This window comes from Erpetoichthys calabaricus, chromosome 1, assembly GCF_900747795.2.
Source record: "Erpetoichthys calabaricus chromosome 1, fErpCal1.3, whole genome shotgun sequence".
Lineage (NCBI taxonomy): Eukaryota > Metazoa > Chordata > Cladistia > Polypteriformes > Polypteridae > Erpetoichthys > Erpetoichthys calabaricus.
Genome location: NC_041394.2, coordinates 343,349,765 through 343,367,264, shown reverse-complemented (window position 1 = coordinate 343,367,264; position 17,500 = coordinate 343,349,765). Strand labels below are relative to the sequence as shown.

The 17,500-nt window shown below is 40.6% G+C and overlaps 3 protein-coding genes across 4 annotated transcripts in view; all 3 read right to left on the bottom strand.

Annotated features, from left to right (window-relative positions):
• Positions 1-8,415, bottom strand: part of LOC114642412 (gastrula zinc finger protein XlCGF8.2DB-like) — an 18,559-nt gene extending 10,144 nt beyond the window's left edge. Inside the window, exon 1 of the mRNA XM_028791320.2 lies at positions 8,202-8,415. Coding sequence (XP_028647153.2) covers positions 8,202-8,352 — 151 coding nt within the window. The 5' untranslated portion in view covers positions 8,353-8,415. The remainder of the gene's footprint in view (positions 1-8,201) is intronic.
• LOC114664931 (gastrula zinc finger protein XlCGF57.1-like) overlaps positions 1-17,500 on the bottom strand; it is a 607,208-nt gene that overhangs the window by 57,059 nt on the left and 532,649 nt on the right. The window lies entirely within an intron of this gene.
• Positions 1-17,500, bottom strand: part of LOC114642418 (zinc finger protein OZF-like) — a 227,469-nt gene that overhangs the window by 120,260 nt on the left and 89,709 nt on the right. Inside the window, exon 1 of one of the 2 annotated variants that reach the window (XM_028791330.2) lies at positions 12,972-13,063. The exons of the other annotated variant lie outside the window; for it this stretch is intronic. The gene's annotated coding sequence lies outside the window, so the exon portion shown is untranslated. Of the gene's footprint in view, positions 1-12,971; positions 13,064-17,500 lie in introns of those variants that run through there. 2 annotated transcript variants of the gene reach the window in all.

Here is a 17,500-nt window from a genome sequence, read left to right as displayed (position 1 = left end):
ATATATTATATATATATATATATGTAAACACACACATATACAGTATACACACACATATACATCTATACTAATAAAAGGCAAAGCCCTCACTGACTCACTCATCACTAACTCTCCAACTACCCGTGTAGGTAGAAGGCTGACATTTCGCAGACTCATTCCTTACAGCTTACTTACAAAAGTTAAGCAGGTTGCATTTCGAAATTCTACACGTAACGGTCGACAACATCCGCCATGTTAAACTTTCTTATTTATGGCCCCATCTTCACGAAATTTGGTAGGCGGCTTCCCTGCGCTAACCAAAACCAATGTGTGTACTTATTTCGGTGGTATGACACCACTGTCGGCCACCATATTGAACTTTCCAACGGTCTTTGTTACTTAACGGGCCCATCTTCAAGAAATTTGGTACGTGGGTTCCCAACGCTAACTGAATCCTACTTACATACATATATTCGTCCATAGCCTGCAGCTCGGTCCACACTCTGAATCCTCCAGGCACTCCTGAGCATAATCTAATTTTGAAGGTTGGGGCACCAATAATGTTACTGAGAAACTTACAGCCACCAAAACTTTGTAACAGCACGAGACTTCAGGTCACGAGTCTGCAAAAGAACCTAATTGAGGCAACTATTTTTACTGGCGGTGGCTCAGGGGAGAGAGTTTTTATTCCTCACATCCCTGTTATACCCTCTGATCTCCCATTTCAATTCAAACGCCTCCAATTTCCAATAAGGCTCTGCTTCGCAATGACAATTAATAAGTCTCAGGGACAGACCCTACAAAAGGTTGTCATTGATTTGAGGCAAGATTGCTTTTCACATGGCCAACTATACGTTGCATGCTCAAGAGTAAGCTCAGCGCTCAGTGGTCATATTACAACCGAAGGGGCGAACTGACAATGTGGTATACAAAGAGATCCTTAACAAATAATTATTGTTACTTTTCCCTCAGTTTATTATTTAAAATTTTAAAGCAGTACTTTGCCGCTGCGAAGTGCGGGTATTTTGCTAGTTAATTGATAATATAACGACAGAGGTTGAGTTATTCCCTTCTACTAAACACCTATAGGGTGGTCCAGATCTAATTATGCAATTTTCATTACAGTATAACTTTATTACATAGAAAATCACCTGAAAAATCCCGGACCATCGAGAAGTGTGCGAACTGACAACATGAAGAATCGTCTCTGTGCTGAACTGGAATCGTCCCCACATAAATCAAAGTCATCCAGATGATCTGGAACAGCTTAATTAGACCTGGACCACCCTGTAGAAAAGACTGATAGTATCTATGGTTTTCAGTATCACGATGTATCAAACCGTGGTCTTCCATTTATTTCTCGCTTCTAGAAACTATTCTGTCAGAGATTTGGTTGTTCTATAAAACTTTAAATGTTTGGTTATCAGCCAGAAGCTAATGGGCAAATGTAAAGAATTAACAGAGGCCTACAGAAACAGTTGTGCTGTTTGATTGGTCCTAATCAAGATGACTGGGTTGATTTTCTACCCATTGCTGACTCTGCTAGGAATGTACCAGTTCACTCTGCTTCTACAATGTCACCATTTGAGTGCCTGTATGGTTGTCATTCTAGATTCCTTGAGTCACCTTCCTCTCCACTTTTCCATCCGTTTTTAAATAATTACATATTTAACAGTTTTGTGAAAAGTTGAATTTGGCTCAAAAACTTTTTGAAAAGCTCTTGGCCAAATGATTTTCTGATTGCAAATGTAAGGCTACTCCTATCATTAAAGTTGGGCAAAAGGTATGGCTAGCGACTCAAGACATCAGTGTACATAGTAACCCTTTTTAAACTGATACAGCACCAGAATAGTATCTCTCTATATATAAAAGAAAATCCTGGAATGGAAAGCAAATGCAAGGCTATGATACGTGATAATCTCGAAAGACATTGTAAAAACCTGCGAGACCAAGGAGACTTGCCACGGTGCAACATGAGACTTGGTGCCTAGAGATTGTCCCAGGGCCGTAGTAAAAAGGACAGTGGCTGTACAGGCTTTAAAAAGATCGAAGGGCAGCGCGTCAGCAGTTACCACAAACGAACGCGAGCAGCGTTATACATCCTGCAAGAAAGAATTCAAACACGCCCGGGGCCAGTAATAAAAGACAGGTATTGCTTTCACAACGTCACATGAGACCAGGCAGTGAGCCATCATTTAAAAAAAGTCAACAGACCTCTAATCTAGCAGTTGTTGGATTGCTTTTGGCAGGCAAGCATCATGTGCTCGGAGCTCTTAAAACAACGACATGCAACAGGCGGAAGAGGCAGCCAGCAAGCAGCAAAAAGACAGCAAATGATCCAAAGGCATATTCTTAGCGTACGTTCAGCTGCAACACGTATTATATGTCTGGGAAGAAAGAGATGTAAACATGCGCGGGGCAGGAAATAAAGAAACAAGTATTGTTTTTACAAAAGGTTTTAAAGTAAAAGTGAAAATAATGCATATGTAACAATTCACAAGAAAATAATCTCTTTAAATTGTAGATTGCCTGCCTAAGGTAAAGTCATCCCTGATGAATGTGGACGTAGGAATGAGGGGTGCTTTCATCGGATAAGTGCTATTTCAGATGTGGAATGGCAAAATGGGGGAGGCAGCTTGATGAATGAGGTCTCCAGGACTTAAAATAAATCCAAATCATATTATGTGATATCATCTAATGTGAAATTCTACTCCGTACTTCTAGAATTTTTATATTGTATTGAGGATTTATTCTGTTCTATGTATTGTACTGTATTGTATTGACCCTCTTCTTTTTGACACACACTGCACGCCCAACCTACCTGGAAAGGGGTCTCTCTTTGAACTGCCTTTCCCAAGGTTTCTTCCAAAAAAAAACCAAAAACCCTTGTAGGGAAAAAAATGGGAATTTTTTCTGGTCTTCTTAGAGGGTCAAGGCTGGGGGGCTGTCAAGAGGCAGGGCCTGTTAAAGCCGATTGCGGCACTTCTTGTGTGATTTTGGGCTATAAAAAAATAAATTGTATTGTATATCTGGTAAACCAGACACAGGGGTTGGCGAGCAAAGCGAGCAGAAGGCGGAGCCCCCTAGTTTATTTTGAGAAAATCATGCTTTTAAATCTGACGTTTTCCTTCACTCCATGCAGTTTTTTGATGAACTCATCCACGGTTTTTTGGTGGATGGACTGTTCGTCTAAATCAATTGTTTTGAATTTTCACAGTTTGCCTTAGCTATTTAAAAAAAAAAAGTAATAATTCCTAACACTAAACGCCTTTACTTGGTTGCATACAGTTATGTAGGCTGTACTAACTGAACAGTCTTCCTATAGTTAAAGTTAGTTTTTGCATTATTTGTCGAGTGCTGACATCACCTACACCAGGGGTGGGCAGATTCAGTCCTGCAGTGGCTGCAGGTTTTTGTTCCAACCCAGTTGCTTAATAAGAAGCTCTTATTGCTCAAGTAACAGATCTGCTTCACTTTAGTTGTCTCGCTCGTTAAGATTTTGAACCCTTAGTGCTTGTTTTAGTTTAACACAGCTGTAGTCTTGGTTTTTAATTGCTCTTTATTAGCAATAAGAAGCAAATCCATATTACTAACCGAGAATGCTAAACCGGATGATGGACGCAGGCACATCCGGCAATGGGCCGTAGCTGCAAAAAGACGTACTGCGCAGGCGCAAAAAGAGTCCGCGAGAGTCGGCTGAGGAGCCGAGAAAGGCGGACAAAAGAGGGCGAGAGAGGCGGATGAGGGGCCGCGAGAGGCGGACAAGACCACAGAAAAAAGGAGTGAGCACAGGAAAAATGGAGAAATGAGGAAACGCAGGCAAAGCACGAAACACATTGCACACGAAACTAGACCCAAAAAAAAAAAAAAAAAAAAAAGAGGCTCGCGCAAAACAGCGAGGCACCCCCCCCCCCCTACAGGCACCGGACGGGACACACACCAAGAGGGGGATTCAACAAGCCAATGGAACACAAAACCACCCCACAGACCCTACAAGCAAGGGACGGGACACACACAAACAGGGGGATTCAACAAGACACAGGAACACAAAAAGAAAGAAGACGCTCGCGCGACAACAATAATCCTCAACCCCCCCCCCCCCCCCCCCCCCCCACACACACACACACACACACACACACATCCATAAGAAGTGACACCCAAAGCCACATATTCTAAAGTGAACATCAACACCTTCACACTAGACAGCATAGGTGTATCTCCTTACAATAAAGCACTATTAACCGTTCAACTGCAGAAAAGGCTCCATATTAACAGTGACTGCGATCCTCCTTATTACTTATCCATATTTCGCATGCTGAGAAAGAAACAAGTCATGAATACACGGTCACGGGTACAAAACGAAAAGGAAAGGATAACAGGAACAAACACACGAACACGAAAGAAACAACAAAATAGACGGCTATGCAGCATAGGTGGATCTCATTACAATAAGGCACTATTAACCGTTCAACCGCAGAAAAGGCTCCATATTAACAGTGAGTGCAATACTCCTTATTACTTATCCATATTTCTAAAAGAAAAAATGACTCGACTCCAAAAACGCAAAGCTCAACTAAAGCTTCTAACTAACGATGTACCTAAAAGTAAAAACTTTATGAACTGCATTAGATCCTACAATAGTTCATTTAATATGCACAAATCTACATCCTAGATCCACATGACGCAAACTATCAATCAAAGTGCTGCATCGCAACAGTCACGGATTCAAAACGAAACACCTCCCGTCTCAGACATACGTTAATGGCAGCGAAGGCTACAACGGGCTTCTCACACAGCACAGGCAAATCGATTACAGCTCCAAAACAATACGTCCCAAATACTACACATGCAACAACGCACCTCTCAAACGGCACAAGCAAAACATACACCAGGAAAATTCATTCGGATTAATGAATGTCATTTGCAATCATTGTCATTCAGTTCACTTCCCTGAAGAAACAACTGGCAATACAAGTTATACATTTACACGTTGTTGTCAAAAGGGTCAAATTAGACTGCCTTCTTTACATTCATATACTGAATATCTACAGAAGCTTATAACTGACGATGTACCTGAAAGTGAAATCTTTATCAACTACATTAGATCCTACAAATCGGAATCCACTATGAACATTAACATTGGCACTGCACGTGACATCTGTCTTGAAAAAATGTTGTTTATTGATGAATGTTCAATGGCATGAACAAACGTTTATGAATAATAATATTCGATTTGGAGGAAAGGTACTTTTATGAGGAGGAGATTTTAGACAGTGATTAGCTATTCTTCCAGATGCCATGCACTCAGCTATTGTTCAGTGCACCTTAAAATACGCAGACAATTGGCATTGCTTTCAAAAGATACAGTTAGTAAAAAAGATACGATGTCCAGAACCAGATCATAACAATTGCTTATTACAACTGAGAGATGGTACACTCACCAATACAGATGGACTTCAGCCACATATTATTACAATTCCTCAAGCCTTTATCTGCGACGACTTAGTTACAGAGAGATTTGGAACAGCAATCTCATTAGACCAAATGCCCCTTTTAACACAACGCACTATATTATGTCCAAAAAATATTAATGTGGAAAACAAATACCCAAGTCTTTCCATTACTTCCTGGAGAGACACAACTCTTTCTAAGCTCTGACAAACTTGACTCTGATCACAACAATAACCATCTTAAATGACCTTACAAGTTCTGAGCTGGAATTACCTTTTACACTTAAACGGCGTGTACAAAGAAATTTTCCAATAAACCTTTACACTGTGCCACACACTTTATTGTTTGCTTTCTATTTGCATCATCTACACCGTCACACTATTCTATATCTCATTCATACATCACGCTCTTTGTCATTCCCAACACCAGGGGTTGGCGAGCGAAGCGAGCAGGGGGCGGAGCCCCCTAGTTATAAAAGAAACCAGCATTTCTCCATTTGGCTTGTTTCCATTTACACCCGTGTGCATTTATCATGCACTATTGGGGTTAATTAAATACTTGGGAGGAAAGTGAAGAGAAAAAAAGTGAAGCACTGAGAATAACTTGTCTGTTTTGGACTTCAAATCATTTGGATGATATCATTAGAAAGGAAAAAAAATCTAGGATATGACAATTACCTGATATAGCAGAGTTAAAGCACTAACAAGCAATGAAATTAAATAATTGGCAAGGACTGGTTTTTAATTAAGCAACTGGGTTGGAACAAAAACCTGCAACCACTGCGGCTCTCCAGGACTGAATCTGCCCACCCATGACATACACCAATGTTTCCCAAACTCGGTCCTGGGGAACCCCTGTGGCTGCAGGTTTTTGTTCCAACCGGATTCCTAATCAGTGACAACACCCGATAGCACTGATCTCATTTAATTAGCTGTTTTTTTTTTCTTTTATTCGACATTCAGAAAAGCATAACAGGGTGATTTTTACATTTATAAGACATTTAGAAATATTTCTCCTTTTGCTAAGATTTAAATGCTTAACTCTCTTTTGTTGATTTCATTATACTTTGCCCTTTCTCTGTGCAGTTTTTCCCCTTTCGTTGTAGCTTAATAATGACAATTCAAAATGAACAGATCAGACACCGAGGCAAACAACACTAAATAATCAAAGACTGCAACTACTTTAGAGTCAGACCCACTAATTAGTAAATAATGGATTAATTAAACAATTAGAAGTCCTAGAAAAGTAGAATGAAAATCAATATGAAAATACTGTTAAAAAGAAAAAAATACATTATTCCTACATAACTGCTTGGTACATTTTAATATTTTTTTTTTTTAGCAAACTTAGTTTTCTAATTTCTATATTGTTCCCTAAACACAGAACTTGGGAAATATCAGTTCACTTAATTAACCCAGGAGTTCAATTAAAAACAGAAGCTGGTTGGAACAAAAACCTGCAGCCACAGGGGTTCACCAGGACTGAGTTTGGGAAACACTGACCTACACCCAATTCCAAGTTTTATAAGCATGTTTTGTACTATAACACCCCCACCCACCCCCCAATCACTGTATTTTTGTTATTTTGATAAGTCGATAAGATCTTGTCATCTTGCCTCCTTATTTAAGATGGTGGCATGGTATCCTCACTCTCCTAGCTTTGTCATAATTGGCCGTGTTCTTCATATTTGATTTCATGGACAGATACTGTTCTGTTCAATTTATGTTAATCAGTTTGAAATGGCTTTGGTTTCCTGTCTGTTTTAACTCATTATGTGATTAATCATTTGTAAAATGTTTAATTAGATCATACCTGTGAATTTATTAGAGCCACCACTCAGTGAACAGGACTACAAAATAAGAATTACCTGAACTGAACCAACATTTTTTTCTATTGCTCTAAAATGGATGAGAATTTCAAAAAGATTTCAAGTACTGTACCAACTTGTATTTTCAAAAACTTCAAAAATAAAAAAGTCACCAGTCAGATCAGCCCCTTTTCATATGAGGCAACTGGATTGACGGTAACCAGGAAATGGCTAAAAAAGCATCAAAATCCTTTAAAACTAATTTCATTGAATGTTTCACACGTTTTAGATGAAATCCTGCTTTAATTAACAATTTTGTTTGTGTCACTTCAAGAAAAAAAAAATGTTTAACTCCGTAAAGTTCAGTGAACCGATTTTCTTCACATTCACAAAGTCAGAATATAAAATGATAAATTTGAACAGGACTGGTTTATCCATTGACAGGTTTTGCACTCCACTGATGCACAGAGATTCTTGCACACAGGCAGACGTGAAACACTTTCATTCAGAGGGGTCTAAATTGTGCAAATGTATTGAACAGTTAAATGGGGGACATGTCTACTCCACAATACTACATATGGAGAAAGTAAAAAGGCAATACATTATAGTTTGAAAGGGTTTCTTCAAAGAAAGCTAGAAACAAACAGATTTGACTTTTCTTTGACTTCTCTTTAATTTTGTCTAAAATCTATTAAAAGGTTTTCTTCATAATAAAGACATTAAGCTAGTGATTATTATTAAAAAGAGATACAACCCAAACCAAGGAAATTGTGAACTGATAGTATTAGGTGAAAAAACTGCAAGAACAACTCATTCTAATCCAAAGGGTTAATTGTTTCTGTTCCTTATACTTTAAAAATGAAACCCGCATTTTTAAAAAAGCCTTTGTTTCAAAGCAGAGTGAAAATGCAAGAAAGCACCCTTCAGGTAAATCATAACTGCCTTATTTTATTTTAGCACATACCTTCTCCAGTTTGATTTGGACACAATTTCTTCTTGGGCCTCACTGTGTTAGTCTTCGAAGATTTTGACGGCTTGTGGTCTTTCCTGTCCTTCAAGTAGCAGTGTCTGCCCAAACTGGAGCCTAATCTGTTTAAGTCTTCATCTGGGCCCATATATTGAAGATTACAGTCTTTCACCTTGATACGGTTTATAATTTTGCGGGGTCTCTGAATGTTAGCACTACCCTTTCTTTTGTTCCTCTTTTCAGAGACATCTTCTTCACGTTGACGTTCTTTCTGTAAACTCTTCTGGCCAGCTGGATACATCTTTGGCATCTTCTATACTGAGGAAAAGAACACAGGGTTTAATTAATTCAGAAGTGCAATACAAATGTAACACATTTAAGTCTCATTTTTCTATGTCCTCATCAGTTAAGAAAGATGCTAAGTCAAGTTATTCACTGAGACCACATGGGCAGAGTAAGTAATCAATCTTCATACCAGGTGACCAGATATGAAACAGTCTCAGGGAGTGTTTCATGCCTTTACGACACACCATTATGACTCTGAACCATCTGTTGATATTAGGGATGTTATGATATTAGAACTTTTGTATGTGATACTAATACAACAAAATTTTACAATACTGGATACCCTTTGATATGACAGCAAACACAGAAATCCTATTCATCCCCTCCCATTAAAGAAGTACTGGTATTCATAAATCTCAAAATATAATGCAAGCCTTGAAATGTAGTGTGGGGCAGGGATGGAGATCCCCCAGTGCAATAGCACAAGGTAGGGTTTACAATCTTGGTGGGAGTTTCAGTACAGAGTTTAAAAAGAATGATATATCATGAACAGTCTGATTTATCTTAGCATATGCACATTTCCAATCATTCTCAGACAGTAGTTGAAAAACACTGCTTAAAAACCATACTAAAAATTCAAAACATTATACTGTTGAATTACTAAATTCCAAGATTCAGAATACTTTCATTTAAATAAAAACTAAGTTGTTTTTGTAACAACATGGTTTTAAAGTCTAGTTAATCACAGACCCATTCTGTTTGAATTGCAACACTTGCTATTACAAGATTTAAATTTGCATCATTAGCTGGTTAAAAAAATATTACTAAAGAGCAATATGTAACAGAATAGTCAAATTAAATCAAAAAATCAAAATGTCACAAGCTTGTCATGCTTTAAATTTTCTAAATCTGCCCCTTCTTTTTACCAGCTTTGAAGCTTCCAGTGTGAAATCAAACTTGTCAGTTCAACATTTATCCTTTATTTCAGAACTCCTGTTAAGCAGCATTTATTGAACTGCTTTAAATGTTTCTTACAAAAGTAATGACACCTTGTTATTGTTTGTGCTTGTGTATAAATCCAGAATTAGAAAATGACCTGTCATCACACATGTGTGACTAGGGATCACCTGCAGAGATTTGTTCAGGTGAGAAATACCAACCCAGGATGAGAGGGAGTGCTGCTGCTAACTATCTCCTCATCTTTGTGTACAATGGAAAGAAACGCCCAGCCGAGGAGTCACCACACCCTCAGCTCTTATCTGGTTAGAAGAAGAAGGAGGCCATCTTGCACAGTTGTGTGTCAACAGTATTCACTACTTTGACTGAACAACTCAATACTGTTAGGGTCCCGGAATTTTGTTAATAGTTAATGTTAAAGAAGGTTTATACAAGTTAGGCCTCAGGATTATGTTAAAAAAACAGGGGCATAAAAAAGGAGGAACTTAAAATCGCTTGTCAACTTGTCTAATGTGAAACTGCCCAAAGCTTACAAAATCCCAAACCATTATTCAAGTCACAGCCTTCATTTAAATAATCTTAGCAAGATGGAGGCAGTTGGCGGGTGTGTCCCTATAAAGATGGCCGCCTAATGTGAGACACCCAATGTCTGACTTCAACTTGCCTGCGACTCACTAAGATAAATTTAAACAGGTCTGATTTTGATTTTAGTCTTAGGAGCAGACTGTGTGTGCAGGAGAGCTGACAACCAGTGAATGTTTACCTGAAGTAGAAGGCATAAAGTTAAGTGAAGAGGAGTAAAAAACTGCAGGTTTTGAACCTAACAAAAATAAGAGATGCTCCTCTTTCTGTCATTTCATGTTTCAGATAGGAAAACAAAAGGGGGAAAAATAAAAGGGTGAAGATTGCTGCTGAAGAGCTACAGATATTAACCCTTTGTACACCATTGGCTTCATCAGCAGTATACCATTGGCTGTTAGAAACAGGGCTGAGCACAACTCTGCTGAATGGTCGTTTAAATTAACATGGTTAGGTGATGAGATCAGCGACTGTGGTTAGGAAATCTGACATGCTCCAGGACAAAAACATTCTTCAAAACAACTGTCATTTTCAACAACTTTGAAACAAGTTTCAAGTTTATCAGCTTCATCTTGTTTAAGTACACCCTGTACACATCACAAATATCCATCCATCCATCCATCCATCCATCCTCTTCAGCTTATCCGAGGTCGGGTCGCGGGGGCAGCAGCTTGAGCAGAGATACCCAGACTTCCCTCTCCCCGGCCACTTCTTCTAGCTCTTCCGGGTGAATCCCGAGGCGTTCCCAGGCCAGCCGGGAGACATGGTCCCTCCAGCGTGTCCTGGGTCTTCCCCGGGGCCTCCTCCCGGTTGGACGTGACCGGAACACCTCACCAGGGAGGCGTCCAGGAGGCATCCTGATCAGATGCCCGAGCCACCTCATTTGACTCTACTCGATGTGAAGGAGCAGCGGCTCTACTCTGAGCCCCTCCCGGATGACTGAGCTTCTCACCCTATCTTTAAGGGAGAGCCCAGACACCATGCGGAGGAAACTCATTTCAGCCGCTTGTATTCGCGATCTCGTTCTTTCGGTCACTACCCAAAGCTCATGACCATAGGTGAGGGTAGGAACATAGATCGACTGGTAAATTGAGAGGTTTGCCTTGCGGCTCAGCTCCTTTTTCACCACGACCGACCGATGCAGAGCCCGCACCACTGCGGACGCCGCACCGATCCGCCTGTCGATCTCACGCTCCATTCTTCCCTCACTCGTGAACAAGACCCCGAGATACTTGAACTCCTCCACTTGAGGCAGGATCTCACTCCCAACCCTGAGAGGGCACTCCACCCTTTTCCGGCTGAGGACCATGGTCTCGGATTTGGAGGTGCTGATTCCCATCCCAGCCGCTTCACACTCAGCTGCAAACCGATCCAGAGAGAGCTGAAGATCACGGCCTGATGAAGCAAACAGGACAACATCATCTGCAAAAAGCAGTGACCCAATCCTGAGTCCACCAAACCGGACCCCCTCAACACCCTGGCTGCGCCTAGAAATTCTGTCCATAAAAGTTATGAACAGAATCGGTGACAAAGGGCAGCCATGGCGGAGTCCAACTCTCACTGGAAACGGGTTCGACTTACTGCCGGCAATGCGGACCAAGCTCTGACACTGGTTGTACGGGGACCGAACTGCCCTTATCAGGGAGTCCGGTACCCCATACTCCCGGAGCAACCCCCCACAGGATTCCCCGAGGGACACGGTTGAACGCCTTTTCCAAGTCCACAAAACACATGTAGACTGGTTGGGCGAACTCCCATGCACCCTCCAGGATTCTGCTAAGGGTGTAGAGCTGGTCCACTGTTCCGCGACCAGGACGAAAAACCACACTGTTCCTACTGAATCCGAGGTTCAACTATCCGACAGACCCTCCTCTCCAGAACCCCCGAATAGACTTTTCCAGGGAGGCTGAAGAGTGTGATCATCACAAATATTTTAGTACTTAACACATTAATAAACTCCTATTAAACAGCAGCACCTACCAGAGTATTGTGAGATTGGCACGGTGGAGGCCTTGTGTGCCTCAGTCTTTCTTAACACTCCATTTGTGCTTCTGACGGACCAGTTTGCTATGGGTAACCCTAAAAGGGGGGTACCAAAGTAAAAGTGGCTCATTATTGACCTTCATGAATACTCTAATTAAATGAAAGTGGGTCTTGTGCAGAAGAGGGATGCCAGTCCTGACAGTTCACCTAAGAGTGGCACAAAGAGGTGACCCACACAGCCCACCTCACCACACTGGTCCAGTGCAAAACAAAAAACAAACAGAAGTTATTGGGATATAGGAAGAAAACCAGAGTACCTGTACAGGGCAGAAGCCAGCTATAGACCATCATAGGGTACACTCACATTTAAGTCCACAACCACACCAAGACAAGTTAGATTTGCCAGGCCACTAAACCTGAGTATCTTTAGAGAAGTAGAGAAAAGAAGAATAAAAGAGCAGACATGGAAACTGCATAGAGACTTAAAAAACAGGCTGAGATTCAAATTCATTCTGACAGAACTGTAAGGCATTAACACAAAGTTGGCCGAGGGACTCCTCACCGCTCTTTCAATGACCGGCCGGTCACCAACCCCGCAACTGTCAGAACTGAGCGCCGCGGAGTGACAAGAGAAACAAAGGCAGAAATCAAAGCGTCTTACGTGTGGAATGGCCGTCTGCCGATGGCCGGCGATTCGCGAAGGAAACGACAAAAGAACACTCGGAGGGAAATGAACAGGCGCCAGTGGTGTGACTGGGTGCTACGAACTAAAATTTGAGATTCAGCCACGTGAAGTGAACCGCTGATACGAATGAACAGCAATGGCACGCGGGTGGCCACAGGAGGATTCACTCGAGCAAAGATCAGCGGAGGGCTAACGAACACGAACTCGCCGCGCGCGGTGATTCTAATGGAGCGAATGAAAACTCACACGTCCATAAAGCGCATCTCCAAAGTACTTACTGTCTGCCTCTTGCCGATGAGATTCTTTCTGAACTCGATCACACTTCTGCCTCAATCAACAACAGCCTTGAGACGGTGGAAGTGTGGCTTCAGGAGCCGTCGCATTGGATGACGTCAGGTTGTCTCCGATTTCGGGTCACGTGCCAGTTGAGTGAGAATACGCTGTAGCTGGAGAGAGGATCGGGTGGCTCAGTGTCCTGCTGCGTTCGTCTGGGGCTGCCACTGGGCCGTTTGTTTTTGTGATTATGAACTGAGTTTTTTTTTTTTAATTAGACTAAGATTTCCTGTAAATAGTTCTTGTAAAATTTAGTAAAGTTCTTCGTGTCTTGTTTGTTTTTCAATGCAGTAATGATTTTATATATATATATATATATATATATATATATATATATATATATATATATATATATATATATATAGTACTGTGCAAAAGTTTTAGTCAGGTGTGAAAAAATGCTGTAAACAAAGAATGCTTTCAAAAATGGAAATGTTAATCATTTATTTTCATCAATCAACAAAATGCAGTGAATGAACAAAAGAGAAATCTAAATCAAATCAATATTTGGTGTGACCACCCTTTGCCTTCAAAACAGCATCAATTGTTCTAGGTACACTTGCACACAGTTTTTGAAGGAACTCGGCTGGTAGGTTGTTCCAAACATCTTGGAGAACTAACCACAGATCTTCTGTGATGTAGGCTTCCTCACATCCTTCTGTCTCTTCATGTAATCCCAGACACACTCGATGATGTTGAGATCAGGGCTTTGTGGGGGCGATACCATCACTTCCAGGACTTCTTGTTCTTCTTCTATATATATACAGTACTGTGCAAAAGTTTTAGGCAGGTGTGAAAAAATGCTGTAAACAAAGAATGCTTTCAGAAATATAAATAATGATTGTTTATTGTTATCAATTTACAAAATGCAAAGTGAGCGAACAAAAGAAAAATGTAAATCAAATCAATATTTGGTGTTACTACCTTTTGCCTGTTTGGAACAACCTACCAGCCGAGTTCCTTCAAAAACTGTGTGCAAGTGTACCTAGAAGAATTGATACTGTTTTGAAGGCAAAGGGTGGTCACACCAAATATTGATTTGATTTAGATTTCTCTTTTGTTCATTCACTGCATTTTGTTGATTGATGAAAATAAATGACTAACACTTCTATTTTTGAAAGCATTCTTTGTTTACAGCATTTTTTCACACCTGCCTAAAACTTTTGCACAGTACTGTATGTGTATATATATATATATATATATATATATATATATATATATATATCTATATATATATATATATATATATATATATATATATATATATATATTTGCAGCTGGAGATCCACGGAGGGAGAAAAAATTAATCCTGTATCATAAAGTAGTTTTTATTCCTGAGCTTTCAACCCCTATCAGAGGTCTTCATCAGAGGATAATGCTTAGACTTACAAGAATCTATATATATATATACATATATAGCATAATGTACTTTCAATACAAGTCGGAGTCCTGCCACATGCAAAAGTTCGCTGACGACACTGCTATCGTGGGCTGCATTAGGAGTGGGCAGGAGGAGGAGTATAGGAACCTCATCAAGGACTGTTAAATGGTGCGACTCAAACCACCTACACCTGAACACCAGCAAAACCAAGGAGCTGGTGGTGGATTTTAGAAGGCCCAGGCCCCTCATGGACCCCGTGATCATCAGAGGTGACTGTGTGCAGATGGTGCAGACCTACAAATACCTGGGAGTGCAGCTGCATGATAAATTGGACTGGACTGCCAATACTGATGTTCTGTGCAAGAGAGGACAGAGCCAACTATAGTTCCTTAGAAGGCTGGTGTCCTTCAACATCTGCAATAAGATGCTGTAGATGTTCTATCAGACAGTTGTGGCAAGCGCCCTCTTCTATGCAGTGGTGTGCTGGGGAGGCAGCATTAAGAAGAAGGACGCCTCACGCCTGGACAAACTGGTGAGGAAGGCAGGCTCTATTGTAGGCACGGAGCTGGCCAGTTTGACATCTGTGGCGGAGTGACGGGTACTGAGCAGGCTCCTGTCAATCATGGAGAATCCACTGCATCCACTGAATAGGATCATCTCCAGACAGAGGAGCAGCTTCAGCAGCAGACTGCTGTCACTGTCCCGCTCCACTGACAGACTGAGGAGATCATTCCTCCCCCACACTATGCGACTCTTCAATTCCATTGTGTTAGTAAACATTATCATTATACAAAGTTATTGTCTGTTTTTACCTGTATTTTTATTAGTCTTTTTAATTTAATATTGTTTTTTGTATCAGTATGCTGCTGCTGGAGTATGTGAATTTCCCCTTGGGATTAATATCTATCTATCTATCTATCTATCTATCTATCTATCTATCTATCTATCTATCTATCTATCTATCTATCTATCTATCTATCTATCTATCTATCTATCTATCTATCTATCTATCTATCTATCTATCTATCTATCTATCTAATAAGAAACTTCCTTTACATCAGGGATAAGTGTAGTTCCCTCCTCTCTTTCTTCTCTGTATCTCTGCTATCTGCAAAGACATTCTTATTAATTGCATACTCTGAAAGAAATACTCACCGCCTCTTCTCTACCTTTAAGTCCCTCTTAAGTCCTCCTGCTGCTCCAAGACCTTTGTCATTCTCTCCTGATAATTTTCCTTCTTTCTTCTCTTTCAAAAGACCCCAAAGACATCTTCTGAGTCTCCTCTGTGTCATTCTCCTCTTTCATCTTTCACTACTGTAAATGACTCTGACATTTTAGAACCCTGTGCTCTAGACACCATTCCTTCACACCTTTCTACAGTCCATTTCTCCTTCCTTGATCCCCTATATCTTTTCTCTTTTCAATGCCTCACTGACCCCCAGTAACTTCTCCACTGATTTCATCCTTATGCTCAAAAAACCTCTCTCATCTCACCTGCCCTTGAGAATTACCATCCCGTGTCCATTCTGCCATTTCTCCTTCCTTGATCCCCTATATCTTTTCTCTTTTCAATGCCTCACTGACCCCCAGTAACTTCTCCACTGATTTCATCCTTATGCTCAAAAAACCTCTCTCATCTCACCTGCCCTTGAGAATTACCATCCCGTGTCCATTCTGCCATTTCTGTCCAAAACCCTAGAACTCATTGTTCATAAACACCTCTCTTCATTTCTCTCTGACTATAATTGACTCGATCTACTTCAGTGTGGATTCTCCAAGGGTCCCCCTACTGAGACTCCACTGATTTCCGTCACAAATGCTCTTAGATCTGCTCGAGCTGCTTCTCCCTCCTCTGCCCTCATCCTCCTTGCCTTTTCATCAGCCTTTGTTATGGTTCACCACTCCCTGCTTATCTGTTCTCCTAATTAAATTGGAATAAGCGGCTCTGCTTTGAACAGGTTCAAGTCCTCCCACGCGATCCGATCCTTTTGTGTCTCCTGGTCTAACTCCTTGTGCTCTTGACAGAACATTTCTACAGATGTGCTTCAAGGACTGGTGTTAGGTTCACTTTTCTTTTCCTTATACATTTGTTCCTTTGTCAATGTTACTTCATCTCATGGCTTCTCCTACCACCTCAATGGTGGGGACTCACTGATCTCCTCTCATTTCTCTCACACTCCACTGCTTTCAGCCGAGATCTTCAGTTGCGTTCCTGACATCTCAATCTGAATGAATGATCAGTACCTTAAAGTGAGGATCTGATCAAAGACTTTGTAATCAGAAAAAAGTAAGAGAACGCTTTTCAAATATAAATAAAGTAGAAGCATACAAATAAAACATTATTTTCATCTGACTGTAAATTTTCTTTCATTTTGAAAAATAACATTTTATTTTACAGTTTTATTATCTATACTAATAAAAGGCAAAGCCCTCACTGACTGACTGACTGACTGACTGACTGACTGACTGACTGACTCACTCACTCACTCACTCACTCACTCACTCACTCACTCACTCACTCACTCACTCACTCCTCATCACTAATTCTCCAACTTCCCGTGTAGGTAGAAAGGCTGAAATTTGGCAGGCTCATTCCTTACAGCTTACTTACAAAAGTTAAGCAGGTTGCATTTCGAAATTCTACGCGTAATGGTCATAACTGGAACCTGATTTTTGTCCATATACTCTAATGGAGGAGGCGGAGTCACGTATAGCGTCACCACGCCTCCTACGTAATCATGTGAACTGAAAACAAGGAAGAGATTTACAGCACGAGTCAAACGCGGGAACGAAGGTAAATGACGTTAATTGTTGAGTGTCTTTTAATACTGTGTAAGCATACATATTAACACATGTGTAATTAAACGTGTGCATTTATGGGGTGATTTCTCAGACTTAAAAGCTCGCCTTTTATTAAAAAGGTAAATGCAAACTCTTTTCATTCTGAAGGGCACAAACCACGTTAGATTTCAGCCGTTAAATGCGCAAAAATGTCGGTACACCACATAAATAAGCGCAACATATTATCAGTTGTATTGTATGCTTACAATACATATAGAAATGTGTTAATTGTTAACTAATATTATGGGATGG